This window comes from Oryx dammah, unplaced genomic scaffold, assembly GCF_014754425.2.
Source record: "Oryx dammah isolate SB20612 unplaced genomic scaffold, SCBI_Odam_1.1 HiC_scaffold_26, whole genome shotgun sequence".
Lineage (NCBI taxonomy): Eukaryota > Metazoa > Chordata > Mammalia > Artiodactyla > Bovidae > Oryx > Oryx dammah.
In genome coordinates, this window is record NW_024070210.1 from 41,645,230 (window position 1) to 41,664,984 (window position 19,755).

At 38.0% G+C, this 19,755-nt stretch overlaps 1 protein-coding gene across 4 annotated transcripts in view; it reads left to right on the forward strand.

Moving 5' to 3' along the window:
• The window catches only part of GALK2 (galactokinase 2), a 153,594-nt gene that overhangs the window by 9,667 nt on the left and 124,172 nt on the right, over positions 1 to 19,755 (forward strand). The window contains exons 1-2 of one of the 4 annotated variants that reach the window (XM_040226481.1): positions 7,525 to 7,718; positions 9,507 to 9,726. The exons of 1 other annotated variant lie outside the window; for it this stretch is intronic. Coding sequence is in view for 1 of the 3 variants with exons in the window: in XM_040226479.1 (XP_040082413.1) it covers positions 7,666 to 7,718 (53 nt within the window). In the remaining 2 variants the exon portion in view is untranslated. Of the gene's footprint in view, positions 1 to 7,511; positions 7,719 to 9,506; positions 9,727 to 19,755 lie in introns of those variants that run through there. 2 more of the 4 variants (XM_040226482.1, XM_040226479.1) reach the window with 2 other exon arrangements.

Here is a 19,755-nt window from a genome sequence, read left to right on the forward strand (position 1 = left end):
AGGAAGTCAGTCCCTATTGATAGATATTTGAGGATTTTCTTTTCTCAGTTTTTGGCTTATGTAAATAATTAGAGCTATTTGTGTACAGAACATTTGTGTACAAGTTTTTGTGTGGACATGTGTTTCACTTCTCTTGAATAATGTTGTAGACAGACTCTTAAGGTACATGTGCTTGTGTAGTCCCTTCCACCTTGAATGTAGATGGGATCTGTGACTTCCTTTGTCTCCCCGCCCCCAGCTTTATTGAGCTATAATTGACAAATAAATGTGGCTTGTTTCTAACTATTAAGATAGAGCAAAGGTAATGTACATGATTATATGTATATGATTATATTACACTAGATTATAAACTCATCTTGTTGAGGAGAGACTGTCTCCCTTGCTGACTTTGAGAAAGCATTGACCATGTTGTAAAAGACCATGTGGCAAGAAGCTGAGGATGGTTACCTGGCCGATGGTCAGCAAGACACTGACTTTTAGTCTGATGATGCACATGGAATTAAAGCTGCTAGCGGGACTTCCCTGCTGGCGCAATGGATAAGAATCCACCTGCCTGTTCAGGGGACACAGGTTCGATCCCTAATCCAGGAGGATCCCATATGCCGTGGAGCAACTAGGCTGGTGTTCCACAACAAGACAAGCCACCACCATGAGAGGCAGGCACACCACAACTAGAGAAAGCCTGCACAAAGCAACAAACAACCAGCACAGCCAGAAATAAAACAATGAATAAATAATTTTTAAAAAAGCATCTAGCAACCATGTGATCTTGGAAATCAAAACTTCCCCTGTTGGGCCTTAGATAAGACTTTGTGAGGCTCTAAAGCAGATGACCCAGCTATATTCTTCCCTGACTTCTGAACCACAGAAACTGTGGATAAGCAGTCTGTATTATTTTGTACTGCTAAGTTTGTGGTAATATTGTTGTGCAGCCATAGATATGAATGCAGTTAAATACCTAGTGGTGGGATGATTGGATTGCAAATATGTCTATGTTTAACTTTTTAAGAAACTCTCAAATTGTTTTCCCAACTGTTTTTGCCATTTTGATTATCCTCCAGCATTGTATGAGATTTCTACTTGTACCACATCCTTGTCAACACATAGTCTGGTCAATTGTCTTAATTTTAGCCACTCTGGCAGGAATATAATTGTGGTTTTGATTTGCATTCCCTAGTGACTAATGTTGAATATCTTTTCCTGTGCTTATTTGCCATCAATTTTTCTTTAGTGAAGTATTGATATCTCCTCAGTCCTTTTGCCCATTTTTAAAAATGTTTCTTTTGTATTTTTTTTTTTTAATTGGAATATAGTTGATTTACAATGTCATGTTAGTTTCTGGTGTACAGCAGAGTGAATCAGTTATATATATACATGTGTCCACTTTTTTAGATTCTTTTCCCATATAGGCCATTACAGAGTATTGAGTAGTTTCCTGTGCTAAGTCCTTATTAGTTATTTATTTTATATATAATAGTGTGTATATGTCAGTCCCAATCTCTCAGTTTATTCCCCCAATGCATTCCCTGGTAACCATAAGTTTGTTTTCTCCATCTGTGACTCTACTTCTGTTTGGTAAATAAGTTCATTTGTACCTGTTTAAAAAAAAATTCCACATATAAGCCATATAATTGTCTTTCTGTGTCTTACTTCACTCAGTGTGACAATCCCTAGGTCCATTCAAGTTGCTGCAAGTGGCATTATTTTGTTCTTTTTACAGCTGAATAATATTCCATTGTATATATGTACCACATATTTTTTATCCAACCCCCTTTTGATGTACAAAATTAGATTGCTTTAGTAAATGTGCTGCCAAAGTGAGCATCCTTTTGCCCATTTTTAAATTGGATTGTCTTACTACTATTGAGTTGTAAGTGTTCTTTATGCTTTTTGTTGTATTTAAGGATTATTTGCCACACTCAGGTGTACTAACATTTAAGTTTTCTTCTGGAAGTTTTATGTAGTTTAAACTTGTACATTCAGATCTATGACCTAGTCCAAGTTTAATTTTTATATATACTGTGAAGGAAATGTAGAGGTTTATTTTTTTTCTGCATATGGTTATCAAATTGTTCCAGCATTATTTGTCCAAATAAATAATCCTTTATTGAATTATCTTGGCACTTTTATTGAAGGCAATAGACCATTTGATTCCCAACAGAATTTGATCCTTAAAAATATGTTTTTGGTAATTTTATGTTATCCTATATTATGATTATTTTGTATTTATTCTTATTAAACTGAAAGCTCCTTGAGGACTTAAATATCTTATTTCTGAATCCCCTGACACTCAGCATTCTCAGTGAAAATGTGATGTGTTTAAGTATATTCTAGCATTCATGATTCCTCACTGCTAGATTGAGACATGTGGTTACCCCAAATAGGCTCATGATTTGGAGTGCTTTCAGACTAATTGTCTAAAGATTTTTTCTTTCTTTCTTTCTTTTTTTTTTTTACTGCATTTACTTAAGCTGAACACTGTGTGTTAAAAGGGCAGAAAAGCAGAGGACTCTTTTTGTATTAGTCAAATCTGGACAGGAAACTCATGGTTTACTGGAGAGAAAATGGGGCGGTAACTGAAAAGAATTTACTGAAAGAACTATTTACAGAGAGGGGATAAGGCTGAGGGAACTTTCCCCACAAGGATGGTGAAACACACAGGGACTAGCAACTGGCTGGAAATCCCATTTCTTGAAGGCTTAAAGGGGCAGAGGGAAGGAACAGTTTTACCAGAGCCCAGCAGGAGTGGGAGTCCTGGAAGATGGACCCTCCAACAGCAGCTATGGTTATAGGGAAACACAGCTACTGCCATAACTATAGCAAAGGTGAGGTGGAGCAAGTGAATTTATGTGTGTTTGTAGTGGAGAGGGGGAGTGGTAGATATCTCAATTTTTCTATTTACTATCCTCTGATATCCTGCTAGTGACCAATCCCAACCAGAAGCCAGAGGTAAAGGAACCCAGGTACCATCCCTAGAGATCAGCTTCCAGGAGGGTAGAGAAGGGTAAAAAATGGATCCAGAAATCAATTGGGGGAGTAAACAGTACAACATTATGTCATGCAATTCAGCTGTAGTGTAAACTATATACTTTTTCTCAGGGAAGGAACTCTCTCTCCTTCAAAGGCAAATTGCTGACTGACTATTGTTGGAGCATATCTCTTGATTTTACCAACCGACCTAAGTGGCTTTTCAAAATAGTATTTCTACTGACATTTAATACCCACTGTTTCTTGAGGGGACCTCTGATAAGTACACTTTGCATGATCTCATCACATTTCCACCTTATAGGCATGGTAGGAGGGGCTTCCCAGGTGGCTCAGTGGTAAAGACTCTGCCTACCAATGCAGGAGATGCACATTTGATCCCTGGGGCAGGAAGATCCCCTGCAGGAGGATGATGGCAACCCACTCCAATAACCTTGCCTGGAAAATCCCATGAACAGAACCTTGCCGGCTACAGTCCACGGCGTCGAAAAGAGAATGAATGACTAAGCGCGCACACAGGCATGATTAGAGCTTTCTTTTTTTTTACATTGGCTTTTGAAAAATCTCTTGCAATGTTATTTGCCATTTTCGTATCTCTAATGCCCATTCATGTTTATTCTCACCCCAAATGGTGACCGTACCTCCCTAGCTTTGTGCCATGCTGCTAAGTCACTTCAGTCGTGTCCGACTTTGTGCGACCCCATAGATGGCAGCCCACCAGGCTCCCCCGTCCCTGGGCTTCTCCAGGCAAGAACACTGGAGTGGGTTGCCATTTCCTTCTCCAATGCATGAAAGTGAAAAGTGAAAAGTGAAAGGGAAGTCGCTCAGTCGTGCCTGACTCTTGGCGACCCCGTGGACTGCAGCCCACCAGGCTCCTCCATCCATGGGATTCTCCAGGCAAGAGTACTGGAGTGGGTTGCCATTTGTGCCATGAACACACTTTTTTTTTTTTTGCCATGCCACATGCAGAATCTTTGTTCCCCGACCAGAGATGGAACCCATACAACCTGCAGTCAAAACATGGAGTCTTAAACCACTGCTCTGCCAGGGAAGTCCATGAATGTGCTTTTCAGCAAGAGGTATGTGTGGAGTCCAAGTAGGGAGCTGACACAATTATACTATAATTCAAAGATTGTTTTTGTTTCTTTTCTTTACTGAAATCAGCAAGTTCTTTCAGTATGTTTTGCATTAATCCTTCTGTGATTCCCCTGTTAGCTAAAGCAGCACAATCTTCAACTGACAATTGACAGATAATTTGTGCATGGAATGCTGTGTCTGTATTCCCTTTGCTATTCCCCATACAACCTCCTTTTAATTTTGGGGACTATCAAACTTCTACTTTTTAACAATTGATTTCAGATTTCAGAGACTCCTGTTTATTCCTTTTGACTTTTAAACCAGAGCTTTCCCCTATTTCCTTCAGATTTTTCCTACTTCTCAGAATCTGTACCTATCTTGTCTCTACCCTCAGTCTTTCATCTCTATCCTTATTCCTATGTTGGTTTATAATTTAGACTAAACCTTATTATAAGTGTGGCCATGTATAAAAGGGCTTCCCAGGTGGCTCAGAGGTAAAGATTCTGCCTGCAGTGCAGGAACTGCAGGAGATGCAGGTTCCATCCCTGGGTTGGGAAGATCCCCTGGAGGAGGAAATGGTTGCAACCCACTCCAGTGTTCTTACCTGAAAAATCCCAAGAACAGAGGAGCCTGACAAGCTACAGTCCATGGGGTCACAAACAGTCAGACATGACTGAAGCACCTTGAGCACACCACATGCCAAAAATAAAGAACTGAGAGGTTCAAGATTTGTGAAAATAAAAATTCTGTAAAATTTAGACATTAAACGTTTGTCGGATAGGTCTAATAAGGACCAAAGGAATATCTTAAAATTGAAAAAAGAACAATATTTTTTCACTTCATAAGGTTGTTGGAAAGATTTAAAGAGAATAATAATATGTGGAGTGCTTACTTACGTATCAGGAAGCCTGGCATAAGGAAGATAGTATACGAAAGTAATGTTAATTTTGGTTTTTGGTTTCTATTTGGAGTTCTTTAGTAGTTTGAAAATGTTATTTTAAGAGCAATGTTTTATTAAAATTACAAGGTATACACTTTAATTTGGGGACAAAAATTACTAATTGTCTCAATAATTTTTTAAAGCATACTTCAGTAAGGTCTCAGGGTCTCATCAGAGGTCACACATTCAGAATAGGCTGGGGTAGGAGTCTAGGACCTGGGTTTTGATTCCAGCCTTTACTCTTTCACTTTGGGGACATCATTTCAAAAAAGGGAGTTTTACTAGTTGCTCTAAAAGGTGCTTTCTAGTCTGTATCAGTTTTGCTGAGACTGCAATAGAAATGTATTTAAGATTTGCCTAATAATTTGCCATCATGTTTCATTTATCAAAGTTAATATTTGACCATCAAATACACATTTAATAGATAATATTCTTTTATGAACCAGAGCATCCATAGTCAATATTTTCTTTCTCCTTCTCTTTGCCACACTGTGCAACTTGCAGGATCTTAGTTCCCTACTGCTGCTGCTGCTGCTGCTGCTAAGTCGCTTCAGTTGTGTCTGACTCTGTGCGACCCCATAGACAGCTCCCTAATCAGAGACTGAATCCTAAACCCAGGCCCCAGTAATGAAAGCGCTGAGGACTGCCAGGGATTTCCTTCATGGTGCTTTCACTGCTGGGGCCAGGTTTGGCATTCAATCCCTGGTCCAGGAACTAAGATCCTGCAAGTTGTGAGAACAAACAAAGCATATAAAACGAGCTTGTTTGGGGCAATTTTTAAAACATAGTCTTTTCAGAACTTCAAAATTTACTTATTTTTCAATGACCATAGAAAGTGTGTTAGAAATATATCTGACATACTTTCCTTTTCCATGTTTACTGATGTTCCTAAGAATTTTACATTTTTTTTCTCACTTAGGGTCTTTCCACATTCAAACCTATTTACAGAGATGACAGTAAGTGAGCCTTACTCAAGAGTAAACCATAATAACCATCCTACTGGGATTTATTGGGGATCAAAAAAAGAGATATAACTGCTTCATTTCCAAGTGATAAGGAGGGACTGAAATAATAGTGAGAGAGTAGCTCTGAGACCTGGAGAAGGCAATGGCCACCCACTCCAGTACTCTTGCCTGGAAAATCCCATGGACGGAGGAGCCTGGTAGGCTGCAGTCCATGGGGTCACAAAGAGTAGGATATGACTGAGTGACTTCACTTTCACTTTTCACTTTCATGCATTGGAGAAGGAAATGGCAACCCACTCCAGTGTTCTTGCCTGGAGAATCCCAGGGATGGCAGAGCCTGATGGGCTGCCGTCTATGGGGTTGCACAGAGTTGGACACAACTGAAGTGACTTAGCAGCAGTAGCAGCAGCAGATCTGAGACCAGACCAATGTTGTTTCTATGATGTTTCATTTACAGTAACAGCTCAGGGTGGCGGGGAGGGGGGCGGTGCAGTCCTTTTAGCTAGCCTTTGACACTGTCAGTTCCTACTTCAGCCTTCATTTCCCTTTTACCCTTCCCCAACACACACATATAGAAGTTCAGGAATGGCAAATTGTTGAATGTCTCTGGAGTATGCCAGTAATCTTATTGTTTTGGGTATGTCAGCCCAAACTTCTTCAAATAGGAAAACTTGGGATAGGTGTATTGGTACCTGGCTTCACATGGGTTTAGTCTCAGCATTCAGAGATACAAAGTACACTAGAGCGTTAATAGACTTGAAGTTTAATTCAAGTTTTGCTACCAATTAACAGTGTAACCTTAAAGGCAAGTCATTTTACCTTTCAGTCATTCATTCAGCTCATCTTACTCGCTGATTAGAAAACCAGTCTCCCAAGTACTGTTCTAGGTGCTGGGGATTCACACTTCCTACCTTCAAGTTGTTTACCTTCTAGTGGTAGTGATGGTGAAAGTGGTGAGACAGACAATAAATATGCGGAACTTGTGAGAACAATGAAGGAAAGAAAGCAGTAATATAATAAGAGTGAGGAGGTGGATGGGGGTGGTGTGCTTCTTGAGATAGAGTATCTGAGATGTCTCTAGGCAAGTGAAAAAGCAAGGTGTTGAACTGGAGTCTAAGGGTATCTGGCATTTGGAAAGACATGTATTTTCTTCTTTTCATTGTTATGTTCTGGGAAGGCCCACCAATGCCTCTATTCTGGAAATAAATGCAAATATGTTTAAGTCAAGCTCTGTATCAATGTGATAGTCTAATTTTTGAAGTAATCTATTTAAGAAGCAATAAATAAACAGTTTAGTCTTACTTGGGTTGAGTTGCTGCTGGCCATTAAAGAAAAAAAAAGACCTTCTAACAATAATAATAATAAAAGCAAACTAAGGTGCCAAGTTATAATTCTGTGCTCAGACTTATGCTCAGGATGCAGAAAGAACACCTCTTTAGCTGTGCTGGGCTCAGGGGCTCGGAGCAGCAAGGCCGCAATACCTGACAGCTGTCGGGAAGGCTCCGAGACCCGGAGCCCAGGGAGGAGGAGCCACGGGAGGGGCCGACTGGAAGCAGCCACCTCAGCGAAGAGGCAGGATTTCCGCGGGGTGAATGCCGGTGTCTCCCGGAAGAAAGGGCTCCTGCTGCAGATGTCCCGTGATTACCTCGGAAGTCTTGCTTCGCCGGTTGAAACTGCAGAATAAAGGATTAGCAAAATATGGCTACGGAGGGCCCCGCCGTGCGTCGAGTCCAGGTGGCGGAACATCCCAGGTGGGGGAGAGGAGATGCCCGCGCTTTCGGATTGCTTGGGTTGGGTAGATGTAGAGGCTGTCAGGGCTTTCGGCTCTTCCAGGAGCAGACAGAATCCTTGGGATGTTACAAGGTCACTTGGCTGGGATTGTAAGAAGACCGCGCCGCAAAGTCTGTCCAACCTTGTTCCACTACCAAGGGGTGTGTGTCTTGCTTTATCCATGCAGATCCTTCTTTCCCCTGCAGAAGGGTGGGACATTTTCTGCTGGGCTTTAGCAGAAAAACCTAAATTAATTTTGAACCTCTTCTCTGTTTTGCCTGCCAGCTGATAGTGCTTTTTAAAGTCTTCCTTTTAAAATATTGAAAGCAATAAAATACAGCCAAAACAAAAACAGGAAAATGACTGCCAAATCAAAAAACCCCCTTGGTCTCTGCATCCTTTTAAACAAATAGTGCAATTTATGCCCCTTCACTTAGGGAATTAATCTGCTGCCAGTACCTAGCTACAGAATAATTATCAGCTTCAGTGATACCACCTGGGGGATATTTTCATTTGCGGTCATCTTGCAAATACCTAATGGAAATACTTGTTTCTGACATAGGACAGAAATCTCCACCTGCTGGGTATTTGCTCGATAGCTTTTCTAAGGTTGACTTTGCTCCCCTTTTGTTGTTTCTATTTTTGGTGTTTGTTCTCTGTTAACTTTTTTCTCTATAATTAAGTCGTAAAGTTCTCTCTACTTCCTGGTTTATGACTGTCATGTGACAGTTAACAATATTACAGCATACTAAAACTTGAAAATGCTTTTTCACCCTTGAAACATCAAAGAGTGGGTCTTTAGTTATGAGAAGGATATGTAATTTTTGATTCTGAGGACCAGCACAGCCTTAGATGAGTTAGAAGTGTCATATATTATTTGTGTTTCCATTTTATGCCATTTTAGTCATAATGCTTGATATTTCTCTAGTTACCCTATGAGAAGGGGGATGGTAACATATACTAAAAGTGAAGAACTGTTTACTAAATTTCCTTTGAGTTGTTTCTTGCCTTAAAGGACCTTTACAGTATTTATCCGTGCATGCATGTGTGCTAAGTTGCTTCAGTCCTGTCTGACTCTTTGCGACCCTGGGGACTGTAGCCCGCCAGGTTTCTCTGTCTATTGGATTCTCCAGGCAAGAATACTGGAGTGGATTGCCATGCCCTCCTCCAGGGGATCTTCCTGACCCAGGGATCCAACCTGTGTCTCTTACATCTCCTGCATTGTCCAGTGGGCTCTTTACCACTGGCACCACCTGGAAAGCCCTGTTGTTTATGCAGCAGACATTTGTTGTTAATATTTAGTGTTCTGTGCTAGCTACAGAAGAGGTCATCTAGTAGTCTGGTAATGGTGCACTTTGCCATTTTCTTGTTTTCCACTTAATATAGTTATTAACTTCAAGCAATGTTTGAGCCACTTATTCATTTTATCAGGAGTGAGTCCAGTTAAGTCTAGATAATATATCTACAAACCCATCTAACTGGTCATATGTTACAATATGCTGAAAGGGAAAAACATGCATGAGTGCCCATTATCAGATTGTCCTTTTTTGGAACTTCTGCTCTTTCTTCAGAATACTGTCAACTGGAAAAACACACAACATGAGAGTTGTGAGTTAAGTTTTATTTGGGACATAATGAGGACGATAGCCTGGGAGGCAGCATTTCAGATAACTCTTAGAAACTGCTCTGAAGAGGTGGGACAGAAGGTCAGTATGTGTGTGATTTTGGTGAAGTGGACTACTTGTTATCAAGCAAACATTATTTTGCAGAAAGTTGCTGCTAGTCTCATGAAGGTTACTGCTAGTCACAAGGAGCAGATGTCACCATGAAGGATGTTAATACTTTTCTAAATATGAGGAGATGCAAGAATTGGACTCATAAAATCTTCTGAAAATATCTATCTGAAGGCCTGTTCTGCCGGTTTTCCCCAGAGCATTAAGTGCCTCATTCCTGATCTCCTCCCTGAACTCCTTTCAGGGTATGTTGAAGGTCAGTGGTCACAGCAGCTTGCTTTTAATCCTTATAGAGGTAGATGGCAGGAGTCAATTTTAGTTGGCAATGCCTTTTCAGCTTCACAGGACACATTTTTTTTTTTTTTAAGAACATGAAGTTGTTCAGTTGTGTCCAACTCTTTGCGACCCCATGGACTGTAGCCCACCGGGATTCTCCATCCATGGCATTTTCCAGGCAAGCGTACTGGAGTGGGTTGCTATTTCCTTCTCCAGGGGATCTTCCCGACCCAGGGATCGAACCCAGGTCTCCCACATTGCAGGCAGATGCTTTTCCATCTGAGCCACCAGGGCACGTGACCTTCTGAGTAAAGGAACTAGTTAACCACATCATATATTTTAGTAAACTTAATTTCTTTTTTAGTCATAAAAAAATCAAATGGAAATAGAAACTCTAATTTCTTTTTCTGTATTCCAATCTTGCTTGCTTCCTGTACTTCAGATCCCACTGTTCTAAGTTTTCATTCTTAGCATTTCTTTGCATTTAGAACCGCTGTTCTAAATAGATCGATTTATAGATGTACTATCTAAACTGAATTCACTCCTGATAAAATGAACTACTGATCTAAGTTTCTGTGCATTCTCTTCTCTTTTCCTTCTCTTTGAGACTGTTTTATTTAAAAAAAAAAAATTTTTTAGTTTTAAAAAATTTTTATTTTATTATTTATTTTTATGCTTGCTTACATCAGGTCTTAGTTGTGGTACACAGGCTTAGTTTCCCCATGGTATATGAGATCCCAGTTCCCTCATCAGAGATTGAACCCACATCCCAGGTATTGGAAGGTGGATTCTTAACCACTAGACCACAAGGGAAGTCCCATGAGATTAAATTTTAAATTGTTAGATTACTATTGCTTTTTGGTAACAGCTTTATTGATATAAAATTCATATACTATATAGTTCAATTGTTTAGAATTTACAATTAAATCATTTTTGGTATATTCACAGGATTGTGCAACCATCACCATAATCAAACTTAGAACATTCCCATCCCCATCCCCCACAAAGAACTCTGCATCTGTTAAGCTTTCACTTCCTTGATACCTGCAAGCCCTAAGCAAATTCTAATATACTCTTTGTAGATTTGCTTATTCTAGACCTTTCAAATAAATGGAATCAGATATGTTTTTGTGTAAGTGTGTGACTGGCTTCTTTCACTTAATACAATGTTTCAAGTTCAACCATGTTGTAACATGTTATCAATATGTTATTCCTTTTTATGATTGAATAATATTCCATTGTATTGACATATAACATTTTGTTTATCCATTCATCAATTGATGGGCATTTCGGTTTCTTCCACCTTTTGGCTCTATGATTAATGGTGCTGTATAAACACATTCTTAATATGAAAGATTTGAATTTTTTAAAAGTATAGTCAGTAAAGCCTGAAAACCCTACAGCTCTTTTTCTTATAATCTGATTCTTATCCTTACTGCCAATTCTTACTTCCCTTCTTAGAAGTTTGATTTGTTTTGTTTCCTTGTAACATCATTGTATCCTTTTGGTATCATTGTATCTTTATAATATTATTGTTAACATTTTTATAAAAATTGTATTATATTCATATAAGTAGAATCATATTTCATTTTCTTTAATTTACTTTTTTCCACTTAATAATATTTCTTAGAGATTCTGGTGTATCACTCTATAAAGATGTATTTTATTTTTTAATGACTATTTCATAGTACTAATATGTCTATTTAACCACTCAATTATTAGAGTATACATTGAAGTTTCCAATTTTTCACTCACAAATATTGCTGCATTGCTGCAGTAAAAATCTTTATATATTTATCCTTAAGCATTTTTTATTTTTCCTTAAGCTCGTTCATGAAAATGGAACCTAGGTCAAAGGTAATAAACATTTAAAATTTTGATAGTTTCAAAAAATAAAATAAAAATTTAATAGTTGCTGCCACCCACCCCCCAAAAAGATGTTACTAGATTGTTTGATTCTAGTTAGTTTTTAGAAACTATGTATGTATGTATATATGTTTCGAATAAATATTTTTGAATAAACCTGTATGATGTTTTATATGTTTTAGGTATATTATTCCCAGTTTAGCAATTTTCCTTTGACTTCATGTTTTTGTCGTATAGACATTTTATATTTTATGTAGTGTGTTAGAGTGTTGAATAATAGTATCCTTGTCTTGATTTTGATTTTAATGGGAAAGCTTCTAATATTTTTGTCATCAAATATGTGATGTTTGCTATTTCTGGCAAGTAGCCTTAATTAAATTAAGGACATTATCTTTTTTTCTAGTATGTCAAGAGCTATTTTCTTTTAAATTTAACCTTTTGTTAAAAACTCAGGAATGTCCTTTAAATTACACTGGAGTGGGTAGCCTTTCCCTTCTCCAGAGGATCTTCCCAACCCAGTAATTGAACCACGTCTCCCAGATTGCAGGTGGATTCTTTACCAGCTGAACCACAAGGGAAGCCCAGTAATACTGGAGTGGGTAGCCTATCACTTCTCTAGGGCATCTTCCCAACCCAGGAATTGAACCAGGGTCTCTTGCATTGCAGGTGGATTCTTTACCAACTGAGCTATCAGGGAAGCCCTATATATACATAAATATATGTATATATATATATGTGTGTGTGTATATATATACATCTGCATATTTTGAGATCATGGAGCTACCCCTTCTCCAAGGGCTCTTACCGACCCAGGAATCAAACTGGGGTCTCCTGCATTGCAGGCAGTTTCTTTACCAACTGAGCTATCAGGGAAGACCTATATATACATACATATATATATACATATGAATCTGCTTATTTTGAGATCATGGAGTTATCGAGTTTTTTCCCTTTTATTATGTTGGAATAGTACATTTAATCAACATAGATCCTAGTCCTACTTCATATTCCTGGAAAAAGCTCTGGTAACATATATAAAATAATATATGTTGGATTAAATTTACCAATATTTTATTTAGATTTTTTTATACCATTTTAACAAGTGAGAGCAGCCTATAGTTTGCTTTTGGGGGCTACTTGTGTTAGTAGAAGGGTTATACTATTCCCAAAATTGGATGGGAAGGCTTTCCACCACTTCTATTAGAACCATTTATGAAAAAAAAATTTTTTTTTAAAGGTCTTACAGGACTAACACATAATCTTTTCTGGGTCTTGTTAAGGGGATTATTTCCAACTACTTTGTATGTTTCTCTTTTCTGTTTCTCTATCCTGTCAAAGTCAAGCAGGGATGGGGAATTTTAACTCCTCAGTTTGGGTCAGTTCAGTTCAGTTCAGTTGCTCAGTTGTGTCTGACTCTTTGCGACCGCATGAATTGCAGCACACCAGGCCTCCCTGTCCATCACCAACTGCTGGAGTTTACCCAAACTCATGTCCATCGAGTTGGTGATGCCATCCAGCTATCTCATCCTCTGTCGTCCCCTTCTCCTCCTGCCTCCAATCCCTCCCAGCATCTGAGTCTTTTCCAGTGAGTCAACTCTCTCCAGTACTTTGGCCACCTCATGCAAAGAGTTGACTCACTGGAAGAAGCCATCTCAGTGCTTCACTTTGCTTCTTTCTTATAACAAAATTTTATGACAATCACTTGATAAAAATTTCTAGAAGCTATATTCTTTTTTAATAGTTTCATATTACTTCATTTTGTAAATAGACCATACCTTATCTTCCCAGGTGGCACTAGTGGTAAAGAACCTGCCTGCCAGTGCAGGATATGTAAGAGAGGAGGGTTCGATCCCTGGGTAGGGAAGATCCTCTGGAGGAGGAAATGGCAACTCATTCCACTGTTCTTGCCTGGACAATTCCTTGGACAGAGTAGCATGGTGGGCTATAGTCGATGGGATTGCAAAGAGTCAGACTTGTCAGAAGCAATTTAGCACGCATACATGCAGGTTGTTTCTAGTGTTTTGCAGTTACAACAATTCTGTAATGAGTAATCTCATGAATATGTATTTTCATATTGCTGGAGAATACCTTTAGGGTAAATTTTTCACATAGGCTTGTTGGCTAAATTTAGTGCCAGTGTATTTTTGTTAGATACAAAGTTTTGCCCAATTCACCTTCAAATGTGTTGTCCTGCTTTGCATTCCCAACCCAGTACCTCTTTCCACAGAACTTCACCAACAGAGTGTGTTGTTACTTTTTAATATTCACCAGTCCTATAGTATCATGGTGTAGTTTTAATTTACATATCTCTAATTTCATGTGCTTAAGGTTCATTTATGAATTTTCTGTTCTTTCGCACATTTTTCTATCAGATTTTTGTTCATTTTTCACTTCAGTTTTTGAGTTTTTAAAATTGTAGTTGATTTACAATGTTATATTTGTTTTAGGTGTACAACATAGTGATTCAATATTTTTATAGATTATATTCCATTTAAAGTTATTACTAAATAATCAGCTATATTTCCCTTTGCTGTACAATATATCCTTGTTGCTCATCTATTTTATACTTAGTAGTTTATGTCTCTTAATCCCATGGCCCTATCTTGCTCCTCCTTGCTTCCTTCTCCCCATTGGTAATCACTTACTTGTTCTCTATATCTGTGAGTCTGTTTATGCTTTGTTATATACATTCATTTGCTTTACTTTTAAAATTCCACATGTAAGTGACAACATAGAGTATTTGTCTTTCTCTGACTTATTTCACTAAGCATAATATTCTTAGGTCTATGCACATTGTTGCAAAAGGCAGATTTTTGTTCTTTTTCTGAGTAATATTCTACTGAGTGTGTATATATATATCTATCATATTCATCTATTAATGGATATTTTGGTTGTTTCTGTATGTTGGTTATTATAAATAATGCTGTTATGAACATTGGGAGTACATGTATCTCTTTGAATTAGTGTTTTCATTTTCTTTGGATATATACCCAGCAGTGAAATTTCTGGATTATGTGGTAGTAGTATTTTTAGTTTCTTTGAGGAGCCAACATACTTTTTCCCATAGTGGCTGTGCCAAATTACATTCCTACCAACAGTGTACAGTGATTCCGTTTATTCCACATCCTTGCTAACATTTGTGTCTTTTGGATGATAGCCATTCTGATGGGGGTGAGGTATTATCTCGTTGTGGTTTTGATTTGCATTTCTCTGATGACTAGTGATGTTGACAATCTTTTCATGTGCCTGGTGGCCATCTGTGTGTCTTTTTTTGAAAAAAATATATATTCAGGTTTTCTGCTGATTTTCTAATTGGACTATCTTTTGATATATAGTTGTATTAGCTGTTTATGTATGTGGGATATTAACCCTTTATTGGTCATTTCATTTGCAAATATTTTCTCCCATTGATTAGGTTGTTTTTTCATTTTGTTGATAATTCATTTTGCTGTGCAAAAGCATTTAAATTTAATTAGATATTATTTATTTATTTTTGCTGTTATTTCTTTTGCCTTAAGAGACAAATTCAAAAAAATATTGCTATGATTTATGTCAAAGAATATCCTGCCTATGTTCTGTTCTAGGAGTGTTATGGTTTCAGAGTTTTTGTAAAAAATATAAAGAATATATCTGTAACATATGCTGTAAATATATTCTCTTAGTTTGCTAGTTTTCTTTTGATTTTGATTATGACATTTCTGCCATGTAAATGTTTCTAAAAATCTTTTGTAGTCAAATCTGTCAGTTTAAAAGTTGCCTCAGAATTTTGAGTCATAGTTAGAGAAACTTTTCTCTTTGTTGAGTTATACTGAAATTCACTTTCATTTCTTCCTAGTGCCTGATCCACTTGGAGTTTATTCTTGTGTAAGAGATATACCTAATTTTATCTTTTCCAAAAATTTTACCAGTTGTACTAGCATTGTTTATTACTTTGCATCTTGATTTGAGATGCCAGTTTCCTTATAGACTAGATTTCTATATGTACTTGAATCTATTTCTGAACCTTTTATTCTGGTGAAGTCTGCTTGTCTCTATATGTAGTGAAGCATCACTGTTTTCATTACAGAAGCTTTATAGTATGTTTTAATGTTTGGTAGGGCTATTCCTTCCTGATAGTGTTTCTTTTTTAAAATGTTTTCTCCACTGTTTCTGCATGTTAGTTTTCCACAAATTTTCAAATTAGTTTGAATTGTTATATCAATTTGTCTGTCTCTATAAGAAAAGCTCATTGGTATTTTTTGGGAGGATTGCATTAAATTTATAAGTTAACTTGGGAATAATTATCCTTATGATGTTGGGTCATTTTATCCAAGAACAAGGGATGTCTTTCCATTTCTTTGAAACTATTTTATCTCTTTCAAGAGTGTTTAAAGCTTTTCTTAAATAAATTTTACATATTTCTTGTTAAGTTTATTCCTAAATATTTAGTGTTTTTTTGTTGCTGTGAATAGGTATGCTCTACTATTGTAGTACTAACTGGTGACTGTTTTTGCATAGGAAGGGTATTCATATTTGGATATTTATTTTATATTCTGCTGTCTTTGTGAATTCTTTTATTATTTAAGTTGGTTTTAGCATTAGTTCTCTGGAATTTAGATATCCTACTGTATTGTCTCCAAGTAGAGATAGTTTTACTTCTTTTTTGATTTTTAATTTATTTCTCTTGTCTAATGATCAAATTGCCAACATCCTTTGGATCATAGAAAAAGCAAGAGAATTCCAGAAAAACATCTACTTCTGCTTTATTGATTACGCCCAAACCTTTGACTGTGTAGATTACAGCAAACTGTAGAAAATTGTTCAAGAGATGGAAATACCACCTTACTTGCCTCCTGAGAAATCTGTATGCAGGCCAGGAAGCAACAGTTAGAACTGGACATGGAACAACAGACTGGTTCCAAATAGGAAAAAGAGTACATCAAGGCTGTATATTGTCACCCTGCTTGTTTAACTTATATGCAGAGTACATCATGAGAAATGCTGGCTGGCTGAGGCACAAGCTGGAATCAAGATTGCTGGGAGAAATATCAATAACCTCAGATATGCAGATGACACCACCCTTATGGTAGAAAACGAAGAAGAACTAAAGAGCCTCTTGATGAAAGTGAAAGAAGAGAATGAAAAAGTTGGCTTAAAACTCAACATTCAGAAAACTAAGATCATGGCATCTAGTCCCATCACTTCATGGCAAATAGATGGGGAAACAATGGAACAGTGAGAGACTTTATTTTCTTGGGCTCCAAAATCACTGCAGATGGTGACTGCAGCCATGAAATTAAAAGACTCTTGCTCCTTGGAAGAAAAGCTATGACCAACCTAGACAACATATTAAAAAGCAGAATCATTACTTTATGAACAAAGGTCCATCTAGTCAAGGCTATGGTTTTTCCAGTAGTCATGTATGGATGTGAGAGTTGGAGTATAAAGAAAGCTGAGCATTGAAGAATTGATGCTTTTGAACTGTGGTTTTGGAGAAGACTCTTGAGAGTCTCTTGGACTGCAAGGAGATCCAACCAGTCAATTCTAAAGGAAATCAATCCTGAATATTCATTGGAAGGATTGTTGCTGAAGCTGAAACTCCAGTACTTTGGCCACTTGATTGGAAGAACTGACTCCTTGGAAAAGATCCTGATTCTGGGAAAGATTGAAGGCAGGAGGAGAAGGGGACGACAGAGGATGAGATGGTTGGATGGCATCACTGACTTGATGGACATGAGCCTGAGCAAACTCTAGGAGTTGGTGATGGACAGGAAAGCCTAGTGTGCTGCAGTCCATGCGGTCACAAAGAGTTGGACACGGCTGAATGACTGGACTGAAGTGCCTAATTGCATTACCTGTATCTCCAGTACTGTGTGATTAGATGTGGAGACAGTGGAAATTTTTGTCTTATTTTTGATCTTAGTGGAAATATCTCTAGAATTTCCTCATTAGCTCTTGGATTCAAGACTGAAATATATGTAATCACGTTAAGATAAACACCTTTGGGGACTTCCCTGGTGGTCCAGTGATTAAGAATCTGCCTGCCAATGCAGGGGACCTGGATTCAGTCCTTGGTCCAGGGAAGATTCCACATGTCGTGGGGCAACTAAGCTTATGCGCCACGACTACTGAGTCTGCAATCTAAAGCCCACAAGCCATAATTAGAGTGGTCCCTGCTCCTCACAACTAGAGAAAGCCTGCAAGCTTCAACGGAGACCCAGTGCAGCCAAAAATAAATAAATAATTAAGAAAAAAGATAAACACCTTTGGGAATGAATTTTATGACTTTTTAGCATTTATGAAAGTAGTCCTATAATTTTTTTCTTCTTAGATTTAATATGATATATTATTTTAATGGATTATCCTAATATTTTCAACTTTGCATTCCTGGAGTTAATTCCACTTGAATTATTTTCTTAATGAGCTGCCTATACTTACTAATCTTTCATTAATTACATTTGCATTAATATTCAAAAGTGACATTAGTCTGTAGTTGCGTTCTCTTGGACTATGTTTATCTGGTTTAGGTATCCATGCTACACTTGATTCATAACAAGAATTAGGCCATTTTTCTTTATTTTTCCATGCTCTGGAACAACTTGTGGAACATATGGGCTATCTGATGATCATGCTTGTGTAGAATTCTCTTATAAAACATCTGGGCTTAATGCATATGTGTCGGTGGGTCTTTGATGAATTTATTTATTCTATGGAAATGGATCTGTTTTTATAAATTGTATTTCCCTAGGAAATTATCCATTTTCTGTAGGATTTCTACTGTGGCTATCTCACAGAAACAGGATGGACCCCCCACCCCCAAATTTGGTTTGAATATTGAGACTGGTAATACCACATGAAGAAGAGAGTATGAAAAGTTTATTATTCACATAATGAGATTTTCTGGGGAGGGCGGAGCAGGCCACCCAAATTGATCAAAAGTGGCTTGAGAGAACAAGGAAAAGAGACTAGCATGAGGTTTTTGTAGTGGTTAGGAGATGGAGCTGGTGTGCTGTGGTTTGGTTGGTGACAAAAGAGAGAGTACTTGGCTTTTCTACAAAGTACTTTTTTATTATTTATTTATTTATTTGGCTATGCCAGGTTTTACTTGCAGCGTGTGGGATCTTTAGTTGTGGCACACAGGATCTAGTTCTCTGACCAGGGATCAAACCCTTGTTTCCTGCATTGGGAGTGCAGAGTCTTAGCCACTGGACCACCAAGGAAGTCCCTCTTTTGACCTATAAAATTTCTTTTGTTTAATGTTGTCTCATCCTTGTCATTTCTTATTTTGTGTTTTATTAGCCCCCATTTTCTTAGCTAGTGGTTTGTCTAGTTTATGCACGCAGAAAATAATAGAAGTCTGGAATAGTGAAACAATGAGAAGGAAGAAGACTTTATATCCTTGAATGGTCGTCTGTAGTGGAGATGATTTAAACAACTAACTAAAAGACTCTTCATCTCTGTAGGACAAATACAAGAAGCTAGCATCTGAATGGATGCAGAATGCTGATGAAAATTCCACTATAACATCAGCTCTGGGACTTCCCTGTTGGTGCAGTGGGTAAGAACCCGCCTGCCAACGCAGGGGACACGAGTTTGATCCCTGGCCCAGGAAGATTCCACATGCTGCAGAGCAACTAAGCCCAAGTACCACAACTGTTGAGCCCATGCTCTAGATCCCAAGAGCCACAGCCACTGAGTCTGCATCCTGCAGCTACTGAAGCCCATGTGCCTAGAGCCTGTGATCCGCAAGAGACGCTGCCATAATGAGAAGCTTACACATTGTGACCTATAGTAGCACCTGCTTGCTGCAACTAGAGAAAGTCTGTGTAAAGCAACAAAGACCCAGAACAACCAAACATAAATAAATAAATAGAAACAAACAGACAAACAAAACAAACATTAGCTCTGGCTTCCTGGATGACCTAGGAGAGCTCGAGATGGTGGAGAAGGACGTGAGCTCACTCGTTCTGATGAGAACACCAAAGTCACAACTAACTGCTAAACAGCTATTTCCCCAAATCCTGGAACCTACCAAAAAATACCCTACATCCAAGACAATTAAGAAGCCACAACAAGATGGAGGGGCATAATTGTGATAAAATCTAATGCCATACCTCCTGGGTGGGTGCCTCACAAACTGGAAAACAATTATACCACAGAAATT